The 26518-nt window shown below is 37.3% G+C and overlaps 1 protein-coding gene and 1 non-coding gene across 15 annotated transcripts in view; one reads left to right on the top strand and one right to left on the bottom strand.

Annotated features, from left to right (window-relative positions):
• Window positions 1-26518, top strand: part of CARF (calcium responsive transcription factor) — a 66279-nt gene that overhangs the window by 24219 nt on the left and 15542 nt on the right. For 12 of the 14 annotated variants that reach the window (XR_006342415.1, XM_043910359.1, XM_043910355.1 and 9 more), the window contains 7 exons: window positions 6959-7079; window positions 13542-13685; window positions 14288-14521; window positions 16357-16519; window positions 17696-17759; window positions 25228-25358; window positions 25744-26110. Coding sequence is in view for 13 of the 14 variants with exons in the window: in XM_043910359.1 (XP_043766294.1) it covers window positions 6959-7079; window positions 13542-13685; window positions 14288-14521; window positions 16357-16519; window positions 17696-17759; window positions 25228-25358; window positions 25744-26110 (1224 nt within the window). In the remaining variant the exon portion in view is untranslated. Of the gene's footprint in view, window positions 1-6941; window positions 7080-13541; window positions 13686-14287; window positions 14522-16356; window positions 16520-17695; window positions 17760-25227; window positions 25359-25743; window positions 26111-26518 lie in introns of all 14 variants that reach the window. The other 2 variants (XM_043910358.1, XM_043910353.1) reach the window with 2 other exon arrangements.
• Window positions 11656-11727, bottom strand: TRNAY-GUA. Its single transcript has one exon. It is a non-coding gene; the product is annotated as a tRNA-Tyr (tRNA).

Genomic DNA, 26518 nt, shown 5'->3' with positions numbered 1-26518 from the left:
ATGGTCTCTGAGCTACTGTTCTACCAGACTCAGTAGTTATGTGCTTCAGGAATTTTTCGGTAGAATTGGTCCTATTAGGAGACTCTTGGTGTCACCTTTGTTATCTTAAAAGCTGGTCCCTTCGCTGAGGCTGTTAATTTTTTGAAAACTTGATTCTATTTCACCTGAAAATTGGCAAGGCTATTTAAAAAATTAAGGGAAGCCATTTAAGAAATTGAAAAGTAATCGCAAACAACTTTGGGTAGTTGTGACTTTCAGTTCTGTATCAGTTGAATTTTTGTGCTCTTTTCCCTGTGTACGTGGTGGTTCTATTTTTCTCCAATAAACCTTTTTATTAAAAAAAAAAAAGAAAATGTGGTTTTCCTAAGGTGATACGTTTTCATTTTGGTAGATGACAACTAACTGTTAGTTGGTGAAAATGTGTATTAAACTGAAAAGAAAAAAAAAAACTGAAAAGAAAACTTAGAGTAAATACAACCAATTATTTTATGTTGTAAAATTATATTTTAGTATGTTAGGGTAAATAAATAATACTTTATACTGAAAAATGAGAAGTAAAAAATAATTAAATTCAAGGTAGACCTATTTAATAAAAATTAAGCCATAGAGCAGTTTTATTATTTTAAATATGTGTAGCTAGTTGGATTTTTTTTCCCCTCATCCAATCCAGATATTCTTTCCTTCTGTCTTGATTTGTCTTGTGGGGATAAAAATCACTGTTTGTTTTATATGGCTTATAACTCTGGGGATACTGTGTGGGATTGGTATGCAGTTTGGAATTATGATATAGAATTCTGATATTCTAATATCGGGTGTGTTACAGCAATCTCAAACACTGTGCTAGTGCTTACTAAAGCAGTAGAGTTCCAAGCGAGTCCCAAAGTGTCATCCTAGGACTAGTCAGACCACAAAGAACCTAAGAATAAGTGATTTGTTTCAGAACTGTGTGGAGTGAGCAATTCTACAGGAAGAGTTATAGACTCATCCTGGACCTCTGAGGGTAAAGAGAACTCCTTAGAGAAAGATGAGATAAACGTAACCCCTTCTGCACAGGTTTTATTCTCCTGCCTGGTTCTAATCCCTTTTTTTTGTTTGTTTTAATTAATTAATTTTTTAATTTATTTTTTAATTGAAGGATAATTGCTTTATAGAATTTTGTTGTATTCTATAAAACATCAACATGAATCAGCCATAGGTGTACATATATTCCCTCCCTCTTTCTAATCCCTTCTTAACTCTCCTCAGGCAGCTATTCTATGAATATGGTGTATATTTTTGTACTTCATCATACATGTTTGTATTTATAATATTTTTTATTATTTTGAATATTTTAAAGTATATGTAAGTAGTAAAATATAGACATTATTAAGTAAACTTTTCACTCACTCATTTTGGAAATCTATCTATATTGATACTTACAGATTCTGGTTAATTCCATTTCATTATTATATAATTTAACATTATATAGTATGGACTATTATGTATAATAAACTGTTGCTTAAATTTAGTCTTTCCAGCATGTGACCAAACTGCAGTTACTTTTCTACTAATGATCATTTATGTTGTTTCCAACTTTTCAATATTACAAAGAATTCTATAGTCTAACCTCCAAAATATATATTTTCTGTTCAAAAAGTGCAAGTAGTTTTCTAGACTATTAGTTTGAAACAGTTTCTGTGGGTCAGAAATCCAAACGAGTTTTTTAGTTTTGTGTGCATTGAAGTAGAATTGCTGAGTTGTGAAGTATGCTCACTTTGTCTTTACAAGATTATCTCAAGTTGCTCTCTAAGAAATAGTTCAGGTCCAGATCCCTTCTCTAAACTTTTTTTTCCAGATGTATTTCAGAATTCTGAATTTTTTGGGCTGTAATATGATAATATTACAGAATGCTCCCAGCAAGTATTCTATAGGCAATATTACATGCTCAAACCCAGTAAGACTTTATAGTTATAGTAAAAGGAATAAATAAAGACTTTAAATACCTCTGTGAAGTTCAGACCAGGTTTTACAGCCAATTGTATTCCAAACAATTTTGCTTTCTGTGCTTTTTAGATTTCAAAATCATACATGAAGGATTGACAACCTGTATTAATTTTTAGTTCTTTCAGCAATGTATGAAAATTTCCCTTTCCCACATTTGTTCTATGATTTAGCATTGTCAGATTTAAAAACATCTTTACATTATGGGGATTTTCATATGGACATCAAAGTAGAGGTGATGATATATGAAACCTCATGACTCCATGTATCCATCATCCAGCTTCGACAGGTATCAGCATGCGGTCAGTCTTGTGTCGCTTATATCCCTATCTGCTTCTTCATTCTCGAGGTGATTTCACAGGAAATTTCAGATATTATTTCATCAATAATTAATAAGGTATATAATATATACTAAAGTATATTTCTGAAATATAAGGGCTCTTAATATGTATAAATGAGACAACAATTCTGTCATTGCACTTTAAAAGAATTAACAGCAATTTCTTAATGTCATCAATTGTCCAATGTTCTCATGTTTCCACTTAGCTCATAATTCTTTTTTCAGAGGTCTGTTCAAATTCACACGCAAACCAAGTTCACAGATTAAATTTGGTTAAGTTTCTTCTCATCTAAAAATTTCTTTCTTTTCCACTGGGTAGTTTCTTCTGTAGAGTTTGCCATATTCAAGATTGTGCTGCTTCCATCTATGGTGTTTTTTTTTAACATGTTTTTTATCTCCTGTATTTCCTATAAACTGTTCAGTTCAGCTCAGTCGCTCAGTTGTGTCTGACTCTTTGCGATCCCATGAATCACAGCACGCCAGGCCTCCCTGTCCATCACAAACTCTTAGATCTAGGAGTTTGATTAAATGAAGATTTAATCTTCATTAAAATATTTTGGAAGAATACTTCATAGGTGTGCTATATACTTGTTATCACTACTTATATAGCATTTTTAACTTTAAGACTGATCAGTAGATTCAGTTGTTTTAGAGTATTGTCAGATTTTTATTTTTGTCAATTTGAGGAGTGTGAGAGAGTATTTTACTGTTGTTTTAATTTGCATTTCCCTGCTTACTAGTGAATTTAAGCTTTTTATTTGTTTATTTAATATTCTTTTTTTTTCTTTATGAATTGCCTGTTCATGGTCTTTGCCAATTTTTCTGTTTGGTAGTTAGTTTTTATTTTTTAAAAATTATTTATCGTTCTTTATATTCTGCATATTAATTGTTTTATGTATTATAAAATAGTTTCTCAAACTGACTTTCCTTTTACCATTATTTATAAGAAGTTAGTATCATTTTATCAACATTTTTATTCATGATTGGTGTGTTTGACTTTATATTTGCAAGGTTTGCTGTACCCTGCATAGAGTAGGATATTCAACTTCGCATCTTAAATTGTATAGTTTTCACATCTACTTATCTGTATTATATATTGCAGTGTAACAAATCACCCCAAATGTGGTGGGGGAAAACAACAAACATTTACTGTCTCACAGTTTCTGTGGGTCGGAAATGTAAGGGCAGCTTAGCAAGGAGGTTCTGCTGCAAGTTCTCCAACAAGAATGCAATTAAGGTGTTGGCTGGAGCACAGTCATCTTAGGGCTTGCCTAGGGGTGGATCTGCTTCCAAGCTGACTCCTGTGGCTTTTGGCAGGCTTCTGTCTTGTTGGGTGGGCCTCACCATATGACATCTGATTTCACCCAGAGAGAGCAGTCGACCAAGGCAGTATCTTAAGATGGAAGTCATAGTCTTCTTATAACCTAGTATCAAAAATAAATCCTGTCACTTTTGCATCTGAGCCACCAGGGAATCTACAAATGGACATTACCAGATGGTCAAATACCAAAATAAGGTTGATTATATTCTTTGCAGCCAAAGATGGAAAGCTCCATACAGTCAGCAAAAACAACACCAGGAGCCAACTGTGGCCCAGATTATGAACTCCTTATTGCCAAATTCAGACTTAAATTGAGGAAAGTAGGGAAAACCACTAGACCATTCAGGTATGACCTAAATCAAACCCGTTACAAATGTACAGTGGGAGTGACAAGTAGATTCTAGGGATGAGATCTGATAGACAGAGTCCCTGAAGAACTATTGATGGAGGTTCGTGACATTGTACAGGAGGCAGTGATCAAGACCATCCCCAAGCAAAAGAAATGCAAAAAGGCAAAATGGTTGTCTGACAAGGCCTTACAGATAGATAATGGAGAAAAGAAGAGAAGTAAAAGGCAAAGGACAAAAGGAAAGATACAGCCATTTGAATGTGAGTTCCACAGAATAGCAGGGAGAGAGAAGAAAGCCTTCCTCTGTGATCAATGCAAAGAAATAGAGGAAAACAATAGAATGGGAAAGACTAGCGATCTCTTCAAGAAGATTAGAGATACCAAGGGAACATTTCATGCAAAGATGGGCACAATAAAGGACAGAAATGGTATGGACCTAACAGAAGCAGAAGATATTAAGAAGAAGTGGCAAGAATACACAGAACTGTACAAAACAGATCTTCACGACCAGATAATCACGATGGTATGATCACCCACCTACAGCCAGACATCCTAGAATGAGAAGTCCAGTGAGCATTAGGAAGCATCACTTTGAACAAAGCTAGTGGAGGTGATGGAATTTCAGTTGAGGTGTTTCAAATCCTAAAAGATGATGCTGTGAAAGTGCTGCACTAAACATGCCAGCAAATTTGGAAAACTCAGGAGGACTGGAAAAGGTCAGTTTGCATTCCAAACCCAAAGAAAGGCAATGCCAAAGAATACTCAAACTACCGCACAATTGCACCCATCTCACACGCTAGCAAAGTAATGCTCAAAATTCTCTAAGCCAGACTTCAATGGTATGTGAACTGTGAACTTCCAGATGTTCAAGTTGGATTTAGAAAAGACAGAGGAACCAGAGATCAAATTGCCAACATCCATTGGATAATTGAAAAAGTGAGAGACTTCCAGAAAAACATCTACTTCTGCTTTATTGACTATGCCAAAGCCTTTGACTGTACGGATCACAATAAACTGGAAAATTCTTGAAGAGATGGTAATACCAGACCATCTGACCTGCCTCCTGAGAAATCTGTCTGCAAGTCAAGAAGCGATAGACAGAACTGGACATGGAACAACAGACTGGTTCCAAATCAGGAAAGGAGTATGTCAAGGCTGTATATTGTCACCCTGCTTATTAAACTTTAATGCAGAGTACATAATGAGAAATGCTGGAGTGGATGAAGCACAAGCTGGAATCAAAACTGCTGGGAGAAATATCAATAACCTCAGATATGCAAATGACACCACCTTTATGGCAGAAAGGGAAGAAGAGCTAAAGAGCCTCTTGATGAAAGTGAAAGAGGAGAGTGAAAAAGTTGGTTTAAAACTCGACATTCAGAAAACTAAGATCACGGCATCTGGTCCCATCACTTCATGGCAAATAGATGGGGAAACAATGGAAACACTGAGATACTTTATTTTTTTGGACTCCAAAAGCACTGCAGATGGTGACTGCAGCCATGAAATTAAAAGATGCATGATCCTTGGAAGAAAAGTTGTGACCAACGTAGACAGCATATTAAAAAGCAGAGACATTACTTGGCCAACAAAGGTCTATAATCAAAGCTATGGTTTTTCCAGTAGTCATGTGTGGATGTAAGAGTTGGACTGTAAAGAAAGCTCAGCACTGAAGAATTCATGCTTTTGAACTGTGGTGTTGGAGAAAACCTGAGAGCCCTTTGGACAGCAAGGAGGTCGAACCAGTCCATCCTAAAGGAAGTCAGTCCTGCATATTCATTGGAAGGACTGATGCTGAAGCTGAAACTCCAATACTTTGGCTACCTGATGCAAGGAACTGACTCATTTGAAAAGACCCTGATGCTGGGAAAGATTGAAGGCAAGAGGAGAAGGGGATGACAGGATGAGATGGTTGGATGGCATCACCGACTCAATGGACATGAGTTTGAGTAAACTCCAGGAGTTGGTGATGAACCAGGAGGCCTGGCGTGCTGCAGTCATGGGGTCGCAAAGAGTCAGACGTGACTGAGTGACTAAACTGAACTGCACTGTACTGAGCACTGAAGAATTGATGCTTTTGAACTGTGGTGTTGGAGAGAACTCTGGAGAGTCCTTTGGAGTGCAATTAGATAAAACCAGTGCTTCCTAAAGGAAATCAGTCCTGAGTATTGATTGGAAGAACCGATGCTGAAGCTGAAACTCCAGTACTTTGGCCACCTGATGTAAAGAACTAATTCATTGGAAAAGACCCTGATGCTTGGAAAGATTGAAGGTGGGAGGAGAAGGGGATGACAGGGGATAAGATGGTTGGATGGCATCACCGACTTGATGGACTTGAGTTTGAGCAAGCTCTGGGGTTGATGAAGGACAGGGAAGCCTGGCATGCTGCAGTCCATGGTGTTACAAAGAGTTGGGCACGACTGATCAACTGAACTGACTGATGACTTCTGCCCTAGTCATTAGAAGTAAGTTAGTAAGTCTCAGTCATGCCCAAGGGGATGGAATTACCAAGGACATGAGTACCAAGAGTACCAAGGATCATTGAGGGCCATCTTAGAGGTTGGTAATCACATGATTCTAATAGCTCAAATAGAAATAAGGAAATCAATTATAAAAGGAAATAAAAATATAAAAGACTTTCATATTTGTTAACATATGTAGCATTTGCTAACTTCTACTTACAAAGTAGTAAATTTTATTATTAAAACTATGTGTATGTAAATATCAGTTGACATTCAGTAGATGTGGTGTTTGCTGATTTCCTTACATAATTAGATACCAGTGGTAAATATTATAATAAACTTTTATATTTATGTGTTTGTATATCTCAGGAGACTGATATTTTCTTTCCTTAAGATTGTAATTGGAAGTATAGATTTTGTCACTGCCACTGCCAAGTTGTCTTTAATGTAGCACCCAGAGCAGATGGATGCTTGAATTAATATCAACAGTTGGTTTTGGCCCACAGGGAGCAGAGCTGTGGTAATGGAGTGTCAGTATGGGCCAAGGAGAAAAGGTTTCCAGTTAAAAAAAATTGGTGAGCTGGAAAATAGGTCTTGTCAGCTCTACAAAGCCACTTGTCCAGCCCGGTAAGCTTCATTTTCTTTTATTTTTTATTAAGTACTTATGTTTGAATAGTTACTATGCACACGTGCATGTTTTTATTACCCTTAAGCTGTGCCGGAAACTATGCAGTGAAATCTGATTCCTCTTACCCTGCATGTCCCACTTTAAGGCAGCAACTCTTACCAGTTTCTTGAGTAACTTTTCAAAGATATTCTGTATGTATGCCTATATGTATGTATCCTACTTTACCCTCATAAATATTGAAGATCTCAATAAAGATTACTAATATTTTCTTTCCTTAAGTTTGCACAGTAGCATACCTTCTTTTCTTCTATGAATTCACATGGATATATTTCCATTCTGAATGCCTAATGTGGTTATTTGCTCAAAGCTATTATGTTTCATACTAGTGTGTTTGTAGAGACATATACTACTATATACACTGAAAAAATTGTTTTAAATTTAGGTATAGTTGATTTATAATGTGTTAGTTTCTGTTGTACAGCAGAATGATTCATTACTCATTTTCATTTTCTTTTCCACTATAGTTTATCACAGGCTATTAATTATAGTTCCCTCACTATATCGTAGGACCTTGGTGTTTTACACTGTGGTTTTTTTATTCATTCCCAATATGTCTCAAGGCTGGCTCCATGTCCGTGTATAAATGAGCTGATTCCTTCTTTTTATTGATTGATCAATTGATTTTAAAAATTGAAATATAATTGCCATATAACATTATATTAGTTTCATGGTTCCTTTTTAATAGCCATATAATATTCCACTTGTAGATGAATTATCGTTTACTTAATTAGCCCTCCGACAGTGAACTGTAGGCAGTTAATTAATATTCTTAATTATTATTTATGAAGCTGCAGCTAATAACATTGGAACTATTTCTATACATATATCAATGGAATAAATTCCTTGAAATTATATTGTTAGGGCAAGTATTGTGTTCTTTTTAAATGTTGGCAGTTATTGGAGAGTTGGAGAGTTGCTAGGTAGTGATTTTACCAATTATATTCACCGCAGCAATATTTAAGACTAACATAGTCAGTTTTAGGTAGAATAGGACTACTGAGTAGTCATTGCATTAACTGAGAATAAAAAATGTACACCAATGAAAGATTTTTATAATGTCTTTCAGTAATAATATTCTTTTTCACACATTTATAGTGTTTTAAAAAAACATAAGAAAAAATTTAAAAATAACACGTAAATGTTAAATTTAGTTGAGCTTTGAAATGCTTATTTTAGCAATACATCTCATATCACAATCTCAGCATCCTCAAATAGTTTTTAAAGCTAGTTAAGCTTTAACCTGATAATGTTAACTTTAGACAATGTTAAAACCTGACTGTTAAACATGACCATTAAACAATCGCTTTGAAGTATAAGCAGTTTAGAGCTTTAGACTGAACTTGGGAGAAAGTCACTACATGTGAAGAAATAATTTTATTCTCAATCATTCTAAAAGTACTTTTTGAGTATCTTCTGTGTACCAAAGAGAAGGAAGAGACAGAGCCAAGCAGAAACAACACCCAGTTGTGGATGTGACTGGTGATGGAAGTGAAGTCTGATGCTGTAAAGAGCAGTATTGTGTGGGAACCTGGAATGTTGGGTTCATCAGTTCAGTTCAGTCACTCAGTCGTGTCTGATTCTTTGCCATCCCATGGACTGCAGCACTCCAGGCCTTCCTGTCATCACTAACTCCCGGAGTTTGCTCAAACTCATGTCCATTGAGTCGGTGATGCCATCCAACCATCTCATTCTCTGTTGTCCCCTTCTCCTCCCACCTTCAATCTTTCCCAGCATCAGGGTTTTTCAAATGAGTCAGTTCTTTGCATCAGGTGGCCAAAATATTGGAGTTTCAGCTTTAGCATCAGTCCTTCCAATCTAATATTCAGAACTGACTTCCTTTAGGATGGACTGGTTGGATCTCCTTGCAGTCCAGGGGACTCTGAACAGTATTGTCTAACACCACCGTTCAAAAGCATCAATTCTTTGGCGCTCAGCTTTCTTTGTAGTCCAACTGTCACATCCATACATGACTACTGGAAAAACCATAGCTTTGACTAGATGGACGTTTGTTGGCAAAGTAATGTTTCTGCTTTTTAATATGCTGTCTAGGTTGGTCATAACTTTCCTTCCAAGGATCAAATAAATGTCTTTTAATTTCATGGCTGCAGTCATCATCTGCAGTGATTTTGGAGTCCAAAAAAAAAGTCTCTCACTGTTTCCACTGTTTCCCTGTCTATCTGCTGTGAAGTGCTAGGACCAGGTGCCATGATCTTAGTTTTCTGAATGTTGAGCTTTAAGCCAACTCTTTCACTCTCCTCTTTCACTTTCATCAAGAGGCTCTTTAGTTCCTCTTCGCTTTTTGCCATAATGGTGGTGTCATCTGCATATCTGAGGTTATTGATATTTCTCCCGGCAGTTTTGATTCCAGCTTGTGCTTCATGTAGACCGGCATTTCTCATCAAGTACTCTGCGTATAATTTAAGTAAGCAGGGTGACAATATACAGCCTTGACGTACTCCTTTCCTGATTTAGAACCAGTCTGTTGTTCCATGTCCAATTCTGTCTGTCGCTTCTTGACCTGCAGATAGATTTCTCAGGAGGCAGGTCAGGTGGTCTGGTATTCCCATCTCTTCAAGAATTTTCCACAGTTTATTGTGATCCACACAGTCAAAGGTTTTGGCGTAGTCCATAAAGCAGAAGTAGATGTGTTTCTGGAACTCTCACTTTTTCAGTGATCCAGCGGATGTTGACAATTTGATCTCTGGTTCCTCTGCCTTTTCTAAATCCAGCTTGAACATCTGGAATTTCATGGTTCATGTACTATTGAAGCCTGGCTTATAGAATTTTGAGCATGAGATGAGTGCAATTACGTGGTAGTTTGAGTGTTCTTTAGCATTGCCTTTTTTGGGATTGGAATGAAAGCTGATCATGAATCAAGGCAAATTGGAAGTGGTCAAACAGCAGATGGCAAGAGTGAACATCGATACTTTAGGAATCAGCCAACTAAAATGGACTGGAATGGGTGAATTTAACTCAGATGACCAATATTTCTACTATGGTGGGCAAGAATCCCTTAGAAGAAATAGAGTAGCCAGCCAAAGAGTCAGCCAAATAGTCAGCCAAAGAGTCCAAAATACAGTTCTTGGATTCAGTCTCAAAAACAACAGGATGATCTCTGTTCGTTTCTATGGCAAGCCATTCAGTATCACAGTAATCCAAGTTTATGCCCCGACCAATAATGCTGCAGAAGGTCAAGTTGAATGGTTCTATGAAGACTTACAAGACCTTCTAGAACTAACACCCAAAAATGATGTTCTTTTCAGTTTAGGGGCCTGGAATGCAAAAGTCGGAAGTGAAGAAACACCTGGAGTAACAGGCAGATTTGGCCTTGGAGTACAGAATGAAGCAGGGCAAAGGCTAATAGAGTTTTGCAAAGGAACATACTGATCATAGCAAACACCCTGTCCCAGCAACACAAGAGAAGACTCTACACGTGATTATCACCAGATGGTCAACACCGAAATCAGATTGATTATATTCTTTGCAGCCAAAGATGGAGAAGCTCTATACAGTCAGCAAAAATAAGACTGGGAGCTGACTGTGGATCATGAACTCCTTATTGCCAAATTCAGACTTAAATTGAAGAAAATAGGGAAAACACTAGACCTTTCAGGTATGACCTAAATCACAGCCCTTCAGATTATACAGTGGAAGTGACAAATAGACTCCAAGGATTAGATCTGATAGACAGAGTCCCTGAAGAACTATGGATGGAGGTTCGTGACATTGTACAGGAGGCAGTGTTAAAAGAAATGCAAAAAGGCAAAATGGTTGTCTGACAAGGCCTTGCAAATTGCTAAGAAAAGAAGAGAAGCGAAAGGCAAAGGACAAAAGGAAAGATACACCTATTTGAATGCAGAGTTCCACAGAATAGCAGGGAGAGATAAGAAAGCCTTCCTCTGTGATCAATGCAAAGAAATAGAGGAAAACAATAGAATGGGAAAGACTAGAGATCTCTTCAAGAAGATTAGAGATACCAAGGGAACATTTCATGCAAAGATGGGCACAATAAAGGACAGAAATGCTATGGACCTAATAGAAGCAGAAGATATTAAAAACAGGTGGCAAGAATACACAGAAGAACTGTACAAAAACATCTTCATGACCCAGATAATCACCGTGGTGTGATCACTCACCTAGAGCCAGACATCCTGGAATGTGAAGTCAAGTGGACCTTAGGAAGCTTCACAAAGCTAGTGGAGGTGATGGAATTCCTTTTGAGCCATTTCAAATCCTAAAAGATGATGCTGTGAAAATGGCAGCAAATTTGGAAAACTCAGCAGGACTGGAAAAGTTCAGTTTTCATTCCAGTCCCAAAGAAAGGCAATGCCAAAGAATACTCAGACTACCGCACAATTGCACCCATCTCACACGCTAGCAAAGTGAAAGTGAAGTCGTTCAGTTGTATCTGACTCTTTGCGACCCCATGGACTATAGCCTACCAGGCTCCTCAGTCCATGGAATTTTTCAAGCAAGAGTACTGGAGTGGGTTGCCATTTCTTTCTCCAGGGGATCTTCCCAACCCAGGGATTGAACCTGGGTCTCCCACACTACAGGCAGACGCTCTACCATCTGAGCCATCAGGGAAGCTAGCAAAGTAATGCTCAAAATTCTCCAAGCCAGACTTCAATGGTACATGAACTGTGAACTTCCACATGTTCACGCTGGATTTAGAAAAGGCAGAGGAACCAGAGATCAAATTGCCAACATCCGTTGGATCATTGAAAAAGTGAGAGACTTCCAGAAAAACATCTACTTCTGCTTTATTGACTGTGCCAAAGCCTTTGACTGTGTGGATCACAATAAACTGTGGAAAATTCTTGGAAGAGATGGGAATACCAGACCACCTGACCTGCCTCCTGAGAAATCTGTCTGCAAGTCAAGAAGCAACAGTTAAAACTGGACTTGGAAGAACAGCCTCTTTCCAAATCGGGAAAGGAGTACGTCAAGGCTATATATTGTCACCCTGCTTATTTAACTTATATGCAGAGTACATCATGAGAAATGCCGGCCTGTATGAAGCACAAGCCTGAATCAAGATTGTTGGGAGAAATATCAATAACCTCAGATATGCAGATGACACCACCCTTATGGCAGAAAGGAAAGAGGAACTAAAGAGCCTCTTGATGAAAATGAAAGAGGAGAGTGAAAAAGTTGCCTTAAAACTCAACATTCAGAAAACTAAGATCATGGCATCTGGTCCCATCACTTCATGGCAAATAGATGGGGAAACAATGAGAGACTTTATTTTTTTGGAGCTCCAAAATTACTGCAGATGGTGACTGCAGCCATGAAATTAAAAGATGCTTGCCTCTTGGAAGAAAAGTTGTGACCAACCTAGACAGCATATTGAAAAGCAGATACTACTTTGCCAACAACGGTTCGTGTAGTCAAAGCTATGGTTTTTCCAGTAGTCATGTATGGATGTGAGAGTTGGACTATAAAAAAAGCTGAGTGCTGAAGAATTAATGGTTTTGAACTGTGGTGTTGGAGAAGACTTGAGAGTCCCTTAGACTGCAAGGAGATCCAACCAGTCCATCCTAAAGGAAGTTAGTCCTGCGTATTCATTGGAAGGACTGATGCTAAAGCTGAAACTCCAATACTTTGGCCACCTGAAGCAAGGAATTGATTCATTTGAAAAACCCTGATGCTGGGAAAGATTGAAGGTGGGAGGAGAAGGGGACAACAGAGAATGAGATGGTTGGATGGCATCACCAACCCAATGGACACGAGTTTGAGTAAACTCTGGGAGTTGGTGATGGACAGGGAGGCCTGGCGTGCTGCAGTCCATGGGGTCGCAGAGAGTCAGACACGACTGAACTGAGCTGAACTGACTCTGTGCCCAACAACAACCTTGTGTATCATGGGAAGGAGGGAGACTGGAACATAGATATCATAAGCTTCACATGAAAAGCATAATATTTGAAGGCATTTAAAGATGGATAAATAAACTAGAATCATATAAAATGCTCTGAATGCTGCTAAATCATTTGTACTTGATTAAGAAGGAAATAGGTTCTTCAACAGTGGTACAAATGTGAAGAATTATTATGGTGTTGATATTATCAGGTGGATGCAAGAAATGACATAATGGCAGCTAGAAGCCCCAGAAGGAGGGTATTACAGGCATGTTCAGGAGAATGGAGAAGAGACAGACCCAGGGGGAAAAAGTTAGTTTCGTAGTGTTTAGACATTTTTACTAAAGTAATGACTAATGTTAATTTGCTAAGTGTTATATACTGAGAACATGGCACATCTTTCACACAGTGTTCTGAATGCTTTCTAGATAATTGAATTTTCTCTAAACATTAGTAATGCTTAAATTAAACTTCTGTTTAACAAGTTAGATAATCTTCAGATTATAATTTAATGGAGCAAATTCTTCTTTTTCTTACAAAAAGGATTTACATTAAGAAAGTACAGAAATTTCCTGACTATAGAGTTCCTACAGACCCCAAAATTGACAGGAAGATAATCCGAATGGAGCAGGAGAAAGCCTTTAACTTGCTGAAGAAGAACTTGGTGGATGCTGGTGGTGTTCTCAGGTATGACATTTCCACTGTTCTTGTATTCACAAGTTACTTTGCTCCTTTTACAAGAATTCTGTCTATAAGAGAAATTATATGATGTTTTCCAATTATCCCATTAAGAAATGGTTTCTATAAGGTAGATATTTTATTAGTAGCTCCCTAGGTATTAAACTGACTTGCCATGTGTAAGCCATTGAGTTTATCAGTCACATGTGGATAATTTTGACCAAAGAATTCTGTATACCATATGGAAGTTTTTTCCCCAACATGATAAATTCATATTTAGAAACACTTTTTATTATATATTTAGTACTTTTTTGCAACCTAATTTACTATAGTCCACCAGGCTTCTCTGTCCATGGGATTTCCCAGGCAACAATAGTGGAGTGGGTTGCCATTTCCTTCTCTAGTGGCTCTTCTTGACCCAGGGATGAAACCCACATCTCCTGCTTTGGCAGTCGGATTCTTTACCACTGAAGTACTTGGGACGCACTTAATGTGATAATGTTATATATAGTTTTTCAAAAAAATTATTCCTTCTCTTGATGAGTATTAACATAAGTATGTGATTCTTGCGTTTTTCTAGTAATATAGTTTTAAATATTTTCTCTCATTAGGTGGTATGTACAGTTACCTACACAACAAGCTCATCAGTATCATGAATTAGAGACTCCCTGCCTCCCTTTATCATCTTCCTCCTTTCCTATATCTTCTCTTGAAGAAGAAGAAACTGCAATTAGAGATGAGAATTGTACATTGCCTTCACGTCTACATCCTCAAGTAGCACATAAAATTCAAGAATTAGTATCACAGGGAATAGAACAAGTGTATGCAGTTAGGAAACAGCTAAGGTACAGTAGAAACTAATTGTTCTTTTATGTTTTTCATTTTTGTTTGTTGGTTTAAATAATACACTTAACATTGTAGACATATTCCAGGAGATATGCTATCAGAATATATAGGGAATATAGTTTATTAGTTTATTAAAATAATATTATTTATGAATTGATCACTTTTAGCAGATGTTTTGCAAGCCATGAGTAATGATTTGAATCACTCATTTGAGATATTCCATGTTCAGATTTGGCAAATTGGACTGTTTTTAAATGATATATATTTTGAATTATATACTAAATACCTTTATCAAAAGAAAATTTTTAGAAAAGATTTTAAAACATTGGCCAAGATATTTGTTTTAACCCATTTGATATGTGCAGTTAAATTTTATTGAAACAAAAGAATATGAGCAGTTTTTTGTCTAGTGAAATTTTATATGTAGTACTCTGTGTGTGCATGCTAAGTCATTTCAGTTGTGTTCGACTCTTTGTGACCCTGTGGACTGCAGCCTGCCAGGCTCCTCTGTCCATGGCATTCTCCAGGCAAGAATACTGGAGTGGGTTGCCATGCACTCCTCCAGGGGATCTTCCCGACACAGGGATCGAACCCATGTCTCCTGTGGCTCCTGGATTGCAGGTGGATTCTTTACTGCTTAGCCACTGGGGAAGCCCCATGTAGTTCTCTGGTATAATTTTATTAGTACTCAGGATATAATAATAATTATTATAAATATGAGGCACTTCCTATGTATGTGCCAAATATTATGCTAAGTACTTTATAGGCACAATCTCATTTATTCCTATGACTTTATAAATTTAATATATCTATCCTCATTCTTCAGATGAGGAAATGGAGACTTGGGATGGTTAAAGAAATAGCTAGAAGTAAAGTCTACAACCTTGCTCTTCACCATGATTTCTGCTTCTTAAGTGACCTTATTCCTGCTGGTTATTTTATAGTGGGATTGGAACAACAGAATGAGTATTTCCCAGGATTATTTCTTAATTAATACATGACTTCTGTTTAACAGATTTCTTAGACGTTTTATGTGTATTTATGTTGGGCCTTGTTAGAACAGAGCCACAGTTTGGTAAGCCATCCACTATTTTACTAAACCTAAATCTCAAGAACAAAGGTATGATACAGCTCTGCAATATGGGCTACTGAACATAATGCACAAAGCATGTGTATATTGAATTTTATCATTTCTTTTTTTATATTTACTTTTTATACCATCTTGTGGCAACGTTGCCTTTTATTTCTATCTTCTCTTTGGTCTACTTGTAAAATTTGAGCGTATCATATTTCATATATTATCTGAAGACTTTAGAAAGCAATGAGATATGATGTTTATATGTGTAACTTCGGTATAGGCCCAGTCTGTCTTAGTTACTAGCCTGGTGTATGGCTTTGGGCAAATTACTTAATTTCTGTAGCCCTTAGTTCCCTCTTCTGTAAGTCGGAATGTTGATTATACTTACCTCACAAGATTATAGGATGGGTTAAAGGACATACTAGATGTAAAGTGTCCAGTTCAGTGACTGACAGAGTAAGCATTCAAAAACATACTGTTTGAACTGAAAATAGTGATTTCATTAAATTCATAAGAATATCAAAGCTCATTCTAAGATATACAGGTGTTTAACCAGTGAAAATATTACCTTTCTTTTAATCTGCATGAATTCTATGACTTAACATGTGGGGAAAAAAGTAGAAAAATGTAAATTACTTATAAAGCTGTAAATCATACTTTACAGAATTTTATGCTAAAAGAGAACCTTTCTCACTTGAACTAAATTATTAGATTGCTAGATTGTTTATGTTTTTATTCTATTTTATATTTCCACAGAAAATTTGTGGAAAGGGAACTCTTCAAACCTGATGAAGTACCGGAAAGACATAATTTATCCTTTTTTCCAACTGTAAATGATATAAGAAATCACATTCATGAGGTACAGAAATCCTTGAGAAATGGAGATAATATATATAACTCAGAGATTATTCCAGCAACGGTATGATTACAACTGTGATATCTTGTTTTATTACAATCGTCTTTCTCAGCTAATGCATGGTTGCTATTAGGCCATATAAGTAACTGTGATGTAAGGAAAAGTAGTGTTTTTTCCCGAAATGTAAACACTGAACTCTCAGGTGATGATTTAACTAAAATGTTTTTTATTACTTCCATAAAAAGAAATTTAAGTAATTTCTATCCATGACTATAATAACAATAGTAATCTTCACCTAAAAATCAATATATTTTATCTCCATAAAAAGTATATCTTATTTATGTGACAGATATTTATTGAGTACATACTATGAATATCTCCACCTCTTTTTAAATATGTCAGCAAGTTTGAATAGAATAATATAGACTTGAATGTGATGATGTTGGTTCTGTATGCCCTCTGTGGATGTAAAGCTTACCTCATACTCTGATACTGTCATTTCCCCCAGAAAAGTGGCCATTTCTACCTACTCTGAAATGAGTAGAAACTACCCAGAAACCGCTGATAGTAATATACAGAATGGTTACCCAGAAATTACCCAGAAACTACTAATTGTAATACACACAATGATTTTGGTATTAAAATCTCAAATAACAATATCCTTTGCGGTCTACATTTTTACTCTCTAGATTCAGTAACTGAATAGTTTGAGATTTTTTTTAAGCTTGAGCTTCTCTTTTCTATCCAGAACGCTTAGTTATTCACCATTCAAAATTCAGAAACTAAAACGGATTTGAGTACCATTCAGTCAGTTCAGTCGCTCAGTCGTGTCCGACTCTGCGACTCCATGAATCGCAGCATGCTAGGTCTCCCTGTCCATCACCAACTCCCGGAGTTTACTCAAACCCATGTCCATCGAGTCGGTGATGCCATCCAACCATCTCATTCTCTGTCATCCCCTTCTCCTCCTGCCCCTAATCCATCCCAGCATCAGGGTCTTTTCCAATGAGTACCAGTAGTCTTTGTCAAATTCTTACTATCTGAACTTGGGAAGATAATTTATTTGAGTAATTAAGTATACTTATGCTTTGAGAATGTGAACAAGTGAAGAAAGTAGTTATAGAATAAAGCACATTTATACTATGATTGGGTAAGATATGACAGTTGCATTGCCATTTTAAAATAGTTTTAGAGATAAATGGTTTGTTCTTTTTACTGAAGTAAGTATTCCCATTTCAGCTTCAATGGACTACAGATAGTGGGAATATTCTCAGAGAGACTGTGACAGTTACACTTGCAGAAGGTAGGTTATCTTGAATAATTCAATTTCAAGATATAAAATCAAGCAGTGTTAAAACTGGAAGATATTTAAGATATTATCTCATCTAATTTGTGGATAAGGAAACCATGGCCTAAAGAGGCAAGAGCAACTACGTTAGGATTTATCAAAAAATACTTCTAGCTATTTAAATTTCCTATGTATATGTCAGATTTTATTCTTTATGATTGAAATTTTGAGGCTAATGATTATTAGCATGGTTTACTCTAAAGCTGGGCTAATTTCAGTAGTAATAACTCTGAGACACCTTGATCAGGAAACTATTGTCCATTTTGTATGGCTTGATTTTTCTCGTATGTTTACTGCTGTGTTCTCTCAATATTCCAGGCTTATTTCAGCCCTTTTGTTCTCTCTTCGAGAAATGTCTTTTCTCCTCTTCTGCGTGGCAAACTCCACTCACCACTCACCACTTGCAGTTTCTTTGGCTTTAGGTGCTTTCTTAACTTATCCCCCTATGTAGATTTGGATATTCACTCCTTTTTATTTACCTCTGCATTTAACATGCTATTCTTTGTTTATGGATATATATCTTTCATTATGATTTTGGAATTGTTTTTTTTTGTAAATGCAAGTACAAAGTTTATTACCAGAGACATAGAACAAAAAATGGGACAGAGAAATGGTTAGTTTAGTTAAGATAGAGGGGCATGGCAGAGATATATACCCAGAGAGAAAGGGTGTTGGCATCCTCCATAGTGAGGAGGAGCTGAGAATCATATTTTAATCAAATTAGTATACCTAGTTCTTATCATAATGGCTTCTAAAAACTTAACACCTAAATAAATACTTTAAAATAAATTAATAATATATAGAATACAAATTTTTTTTATTCTTTGGCTATTGACCTTTAAGAGTTACTTTGCTTATAGAATAGCTTGCAAATTCTTTAGAATTATTCATTTGTTCTTTGTATATTTAATTCAGTGTGATAAATGCTGAGCATAGAAAAGTAAGTTTCTTGCTTCATTGAATTTAAATTTTAGGAAGGGAAAAAGACTACAATATATTCTAATTAATTACTGTAATGAATAGTAATAGTATTGCTATGAGAGAGAGTTGACAGTATTACCATGATAGTATTGTGCCAAACTGTGTGCGAACAGTGATATAGATATGTAACTTAGTCCAGAGAGTAGGGAAGGGACATTTGAGAAAGGAACTTTTATTTTTACTTTTTTAAATTAGAGGACAGTTGCTTTAAAACGGCTATTAGTTTCTGCTGTCCAGCAAAGTGTATCAACTGTATGTATGCACATATCCTCTGTTTTTTGGATTTCCTTCCCATTTAGGTCACCACAGAGCACTGAGTAAAGTTCCCTGTGCTATACAGTAGGTTATGGTTAGTTATCTATTTTATATATACTAGTAGATAAAGTGAATTTTAAACTGAGAACTGAATAATGAATAGGAATTTACTAATCAAAGGAATAGCATGTTTGAAGGCTAAGCAAGAAAGAGGATGCCATGTCCAAGGAACTTAATGCTTAAGTGGTCTTAAATAGAGACAGCGGTTGGAGATAAAACTGAATAAGCATAATAAATTTAGAAGGCCCTTTCACCTATCCAAATGAACAGTGATAGTAGTGTTGTTTGCAGTTGGTGACATTTACACAAGAATTAGGCACATTTAAGAGTTATCTTCAGTTCAGTTCAGTCACTCAGTCTTGTCTGACTCTTTGCAACCTCATGGACTGCAGCATGCCAGGTCTCCCTGTCCATCACCAACTCCCGCAGTTTACTCAAACTCATGTCCACTGAGTCGGTGAAGCCATCCAACCATCTCATCCTCTGTCATCCCCTTCTCCTCCCGCCTCCTCAGACCTTCAAGCATCAGGGTCTTTTCCAGTGAGTCAGCTCTTCACATCAGGTGTGTCATCTGCATATCTGAGGTTATTGATATTTCTCCCGGCACTCTTGATTCCAGCTTGTACTTTATCCAGTCCAGCATTTCTCATGAAGTACCCTGCATGTAAGTTAAATAAGCAGGGTGACAATATATAGCCTTGATGTACTCCTTTCCCAATTTGGAAAGAGGCTGTTCCAAGTCCAGTTCTAACTGTTGCTTCTTGACTTGCAGACAGATTTCTCAGGAGGCAGGTCAGGTGGTCTGGTATTCCCATCTCTTCAAGAATTTTCCACAGTTTGTTGTGATCCACACAGTCAAAGTCTTTGGCATAGTCAATAAAGCAGAAGTAGATGTTTTTCTGGAACTCTCTCGCTTGTTTGATGATCCAAAGGATGTTGGCTATTTGATCTCTGGTTCCTCTGCCTTTTCTAAATCCAGCTTGAATATCTGAAAGTTCACGGTTCATGTACTGTTGAAGCCTGGCTTGGAGAATTTTGAGCATTACTTTGCTAGCGAGTAAGATGAGTGCAACTGTGTGATAGTTTGAGTATTGTTTGGCATTGCCTTTCTTTGGGATTGGATTGAAAACTGACCTTTTCCAGTCCTGCTGAGTTTTCCAAATTTGCTGGCATGTTGAGTGCAGCATTTTCACAGCATCATCTTTTAGGATTTGAAATGGCTCAACTGGAATTCTATCACCTCCACTAACTTTGTTGCTAGTAATGCTTCCTAAGGCACACTTGACTTCACATTCCAGAATTTCTGGCTCTAGGTGAGTGATCACACCACCGTGATTATCTGGGTCATGAAGATCTTTTTTGTATAGTTCTTCTGTGTATTCTTGCCACCTCTTTTAAATATCTTCTGCTTCTGTTAGGTCTATGCCATTTCTGTCCCTTATTGTGCCCATCTTTGCATGAAAAGTTCCCTTGGTATCTCTAATCTTCTTGAAGAGATCTCTAGTCTTTCCCATTCTATTGTTTTCCTCTATTTCTTTGCATTGATCACCGAGGAAGACTTTCTTATCTCTCCTTGCTGTTCTGTGGAACTCTGCATTCAAATGGGTATATCTTTCCTTTCGTCCTTTGCCTTTTGCTTCTCTTCTTTTCTCCATTGTCTGTAAGGCCTCGTCAGACAACCGTTTTGCCTTTTTGCATTTCTTTTTCTTAGGGATAGTCTTGATCACTGCCTCCTGTACAATGTCACGAACCTCCATCCATAGTTCTTCAGGGACTCTGTCTATCAGATCTAATCCCTGGAATCTATTTGTCACTTCCACTGTATAATCTTAAGGGATTTGATTTAGGTCCTACCTGAATGGTCTAGTGGTTTTCCCTACCTTCTTCAATATAAGTCTGAATTTGTCAATAAGGAGTTCATGATCTGAGCCACAGTCAGCTCCTGGTCTTATTTTCGCTGACTGTATAGAGCTTCTCCATCTTCAGGGCACTGAGTACATGGAACCTTTTGAAGGTGGTTGCCATTATCTTCATTACCTCTACCATAGTTTGGCCTCAGGTCAAATAATAAGGAGGGAACACAGCCCTGCCCTTCAACAGAAAATTGTATTAAAGATTTACTGAGCATGGCCTCGCCCATCAGAACAAGACAGTTTCCTCCTCAGTCAGTCTCTCCAGTCAGTCTCTTATCTTTCTCCATCAGAGGGCAGACAGACTGAAAACCACAATGGCAGAAAACTAACCAATCTGATTGCATGGACCACAGCCTTATCTAACTCAATGGAACTATGAGCCATGGCATGTAGGGCCACCCAAGACCTTCGGGGTCATGGTGGAGAGTTCTGACAAAATGTGGTCCACTGGAGAAGGGAATGGCAAACCACTTTAGTATTCTTGCCTTGAGAACCCCATGAACAGAATGAAAAGGCAAAAAGATAGGACACTGAAAGATGAACTCCCCAGGTTGGTAGGTGCCCAATATGCTACTGGAGAAGAGTGGAGAAATGACTCCAGAAAGGCAGAAGAGACGGAGCCAAAGGAAAAACAGTGCCCGGTTGTGGATGTGACTGGTGATGGAAGTAAAGTCTGATGCTGTGAAGAGCAGTATTGCATAGGAACCGGGAATATAAAGTCGTTGAATCAAGGCAAATTGAAAGTGGTCAAAAAGGAGATGGCAAGAGTGAACATTGGCATTTAACGAATCAACGAACTAAAATGGACTGGAATGGGTGAATTTAACTCAGATGACCCTTATATCTACTACTGTGAGCAAGAATCCCTTAGAAGCAATGGAATAGCCATCATAGTCAACAAAAGAGTCTGAAATGCAGTTTTTGGATGCAATCTCAAAAACAACAGAATGATCTCTGTTCATTTTCCAAGGCAAGCCATTCAATATCACAGTAATCCAGTTCTGTGCCCCAACCAATAATGCTGAAGAAGCTGAACGGTTCTATGAAGACCTACAAGAGCTTTTAGAACTAATACCCAAAAATGATGTCCTTTTCATTATAGGGGACTGGAATGCAAAGGTAAGAAGTCAAGAAACACCTGGAGTAACAGGCAAATTTGACCTTGGAGTACAGAATGAAGCAGGGCAAAGGCTAACAGAGTTTTGCCAGGAAAAGTGCTGATCATAGCAAACACCCTGCTCCAACAACATAAGAGAAGGCTTTACACATGGACATCACCAGAGTTATCTTAGAAACTGGTTATTGATTGAATAGGTGTGAGAGGTGAAGGAGTGGGAATGATCTGGGATGACTCTTTGAGTTTCTTCCATGAACAGCTCATTGATAGTGGCATTTACCGAGCTCAGCAGCACTGGCATAAGAGTAGAGTATTGGTCGCTGGGCAGAGGAGATCCTGAGATCGAGTCTGCAGAAGCGTGAGTACCAGAGTCGTTTCAGTGAGGTGGACTGGGAGGAAGCCATATTGGAATGACTTAAGAGTGAACAGGAAATGATTGAAGAAGTGTAGATAGTGTGGACAACTTTTTCAAAAAGTTTGCTATGGTACAGGGTTGAAGGAAAGTATGTTAGGAAAGGAGAGACCTGAGGAGGTAGGTAAAGAGGAAGGTACTTGATAGCTATGGTGATGGAAAGTTTATAGCTTCTCTTTTCTCTTCAAGTGAGAGTGCATCCAGTCCCATCACTTCATGGCAAATGGATGGGGAAACAGTGAGAGACTTATTTTTGGGGGCTCCAAAATCACTGCAGATGGTGACTGCAGCCATGAAACTGACAGACACTTGCTTCTTGGAAGAAAAGCTATGGCAAACCTAGACAGTGTATTAAAAAGCAGAGACATTACTTTGCCGACAAAGGTCCGTATAGTCAAAGCTATGGTTTTCCAGTAGTAGTGTACAGATGTGAACTCAACCATAAAGAAGGCTAAGCACCAAAGAATTGATGCTTTTGAATTGTGGTTCAAAAAAGTTGGAGAAGACTCTTGAGAGTCCCTTGGACAGCAAGGAGATCAATCAATCCTAAAGGAAATCAATCCTGAATATTCATTGGAAGGACTGATGCTGAAGCTGAAGCTCCTATACTTTGGCTATCTGATGTGAAGAGCTGACTCATTAGAGAAGACCCTGATTCTGGAAAAGATTGAAGGCAGGAGGAGAAGGTGACAACAGAGGATGAGATGGTTGGACCAACCAACTCAATGGACATGAGTTTGAGCAAGCTCCGGGAGTTGGTGATGGACAGGGAAGCCTGGTGTGCTGCAGTCCATGGGGTCGCAAAGAGTGGGACATGACTGAGCAGCTGAACAATAAAAAGGAGGAGAAAGGATCTCAGAAAGTGGCCAAGATTTGAGGAAAATGGAGATTAAATATTATCCCTAATACAGAATGAGTGAAACATTGTAAGATTGTCCTATACATGAAGGTCCTACTGTGGTTGATGGTCATGAATTGGTATTATTAGTGGCAGAGAGTTTCTTCTTCAGTGGCAGTCAGCATTACATGTATATAGGCCCTGGAAGATACTTTCATCCAGAATTAGGATTTTATCGAGTGTGATGACCAAGGGACAGAGAGGAAAGGGAATTTAAGGCATTTCCAAGAGAGTAACTAAAATTATATACCCAGTCCTCTAAGCTGGATGGGAGAGAATTTTATTAAGGAAGACATTGATGGATCCGAAGAAAACTGAAGAATCAATTAACTGAAGATTCACATGAAGTTTAAGCACAGTAGTAGTGGAGTACCTGAGAAAAGCCACAGGCTTCCCTTGTGGCTCAGCTGGTAAAGAACCTGCCTACAATGCGGGAGACCTGCATTGGGTCCCTGAGTTGGGAAGATCCCCTTGAGAAGGGAAAGGCTACCCACTCCAGTATTCTGGCTTGGAGAATTCCATGGACTGTATAGTTCATGGGGTCGCAAAGAGTCAGACACGACTGAGCATCTTTCACTTCACCTGAGAAAAATCCCTGGAAGAATAGATGTTGTGGTCAGAGAATGGGATGTTTGAATTAGAGATTTTACATGTGGAATGATTATTTATTCCACATTTTACATGTGAAATGATTTATTTATCCCTAGATTTAGGGCATGCTCATAGTGATGGGAGACTGCAGCGAATTGAGGTGGGACAGTTAGAAATGAAGAAGCCTAGAAATGTGAGAGTACTGTTAGTTCTTTCAGTAGTCCTTTGAGAAAAATTCTCTTATCCTGAATTTACAGATGAGGAAACTGAAGTTTAGAAACTATGTTAAATGGCATATTGCCATTTAACATGTTGCCATGGAAAAACCAGTATTTAAATCCATCCTTGTCTGACAGTAGGGCCATTTTTTAAAATTACTCAGTTACGTGGGTGCAGTATGCAGTATAGAAGCAATAAACAGTTGTTTTTTGTTTGGTAGGTTTTTTTTGGCTGCACCATGCAGCATGTGGGATCTTAGTTCCCTGACTAGGGATCGAACCTGTGCCCCCTGCATTGGAAGCATAGCACCTTAACCACTGGACCACCAGGGAAGTCCCATTAAATAATTATTGATAATTTGTTTTTGATTGACTTAAAAAGATGAATATATTTGGGTTAACATATAAGAATTACATGAGGAGGACTCAAATTCCCTAAGGACAATTACCTTAAAAATTTAGATATTTAGAAAAGAAAGAAATTTTCACTCCTATTCATTTATTCCTAAATGAGTTATTGAAAGAAATTTAATACTATTATTATTGAAGGCCTGCTTTATGCTAGGCATTGTCCTAGGCACTAGGGCTACCAAAGATGAATAAAGTTTCGTCTTTGTAACTGAGAAACTCAGTAGGTGCTCTATATCTGGAGAAGTGTAAGCCAAGTATTACAGCATGAAAAATGGATTAGGTTAGAACTACAGGTATAAAGTCTTTCAAGGAAAAAAAAAATAGTTTCTTACAACCTATCCTAGCTGTGCTGAATTAAAATTACTGGAGGTTGAATCTAGGAATTTATATTTTTTTAAAGTTTTCTTAGTGATTCTGATGGACTACCTGGTTTTAGAAATAGTAGACTAGATAACTAGATAACTTCTTAAAGTTCTTTGACTTTATTTCCTATTCCATTTCTGATAGTAAAGGTTCTAATAAAGTGTAGCCATAAAAATTATTTTAATTATTTTTTATATAATTTAGGTAATTCACAAGGAGAATCAGTTTCCAGCAAAGTGGAAACAAGTCAGACAAGGAATTCTTTGTCTCCTGAACCAGCCCACTTGCTCTCCTCCCTTTCTTCATTTCAGCCAAAGATATTCACACACCTGCAGGTAAGTATCCAATGTAATACCAAATTTGAGGCCCTTATCTTTCTTCCTCAGTCTCTCTTCTTTTCTTTGGGATTTTACAGAATTGTTATGGAATTATGAACATGATCAGTGATGTTTTTATCATTAATTTTCTGACTTTTTTGTGACTTGATTTAAAATGATAATTTAAACAATATGTTTTGGAAAAGTTTGAATTGATTATGCATGCAAGAAAATTTAGTAGTGCAGTTTTCCTTTGGTTCTTGTTTCTGTCCTCACTTAATATTTGTTAGTAACTGTACTCTTAGCTTTTATTCTAAGTTTGGGTCAAAAGAATAATACATTCAAAGCAAAAAACATACACAGTAAATTCAGACATTTGATATAACTCTTTTTGGTTCAAAAGGGTTTGCAGTTACAACCAAGATTCACTTCTGATGGATCACCAGCTCTAATATCAGTAAATAACCACCCCTCTTCCAGTCCTTCAAGACTTCTGGATTCAGTAGGAAGTGCTGTAATGAATAATAATTCTCTACTGCTCGGTCAGACTCATTGCCTTCAAACAGATACACCTCTAACCCCAAACAGTAGTATTTCTTCTACCATGAGTAACCTTCCAGGACCAGATCAAAATCTGGTTGCAGTGGATCAGCTGGTAGAAGTTGAAGATGTTGAAGATACAGAGACTCTGGAAGGAAATGTTCATCGGATTCTATTGGGAAATGTGCAGACCATACCAATACAGATTATAGACAGCCCGCCAGTTCTTAGTAAGTTAAAATCACCTTATGTTTTTTTTTTAACCTTTATGGACTATCATCAGTATTACACTACAGAAAAAAAACTATCGTTTTTTACTCAGTGTTTATATAATATATAAATAAACCAGAAGAAAAAAGTTTTGTGAGCACGAGTTTAATAACTTGTAAACAATTTTTTTTCTTTATCAAGATTATTCATTCCCTAACTACCTAGTTTTACATGGAAAATCTGTGGTGATGTGAAATCAGGAAGGTCATTTTTGTATACATGATCAAGAATTAGATAAATTAAAAACTATTCAGTGTAAAGGTTATCATAGAAAAATTGCAACACACAAAAATGGGGTGAAGTTTGCAGATGTAAAGGTTAAAAAGGATTTTGAGTTGTAAACTTAAATGTTGAGTTCTATGGAAATT

The sequence above is a fragment of the Cervus elaphus genome, chromosome 8, assembly GCF_910594005.1.
Source record: "Cervus elaphus chromosome 8, mCerEla1.1, whole genome shotgun sequence".
Classification (NCBI taxonomy): Eukaryota; Metazoa; Chordata; class Mammalia; order Artiodactyla; family Cervidae; genus Cervus; species Cervus elaphus.
The sequence above is the reverse complement of the archived record's forward strand: the minus strand, read 5'-3'. Positions and strand labels throughout refer to the sequence as shown.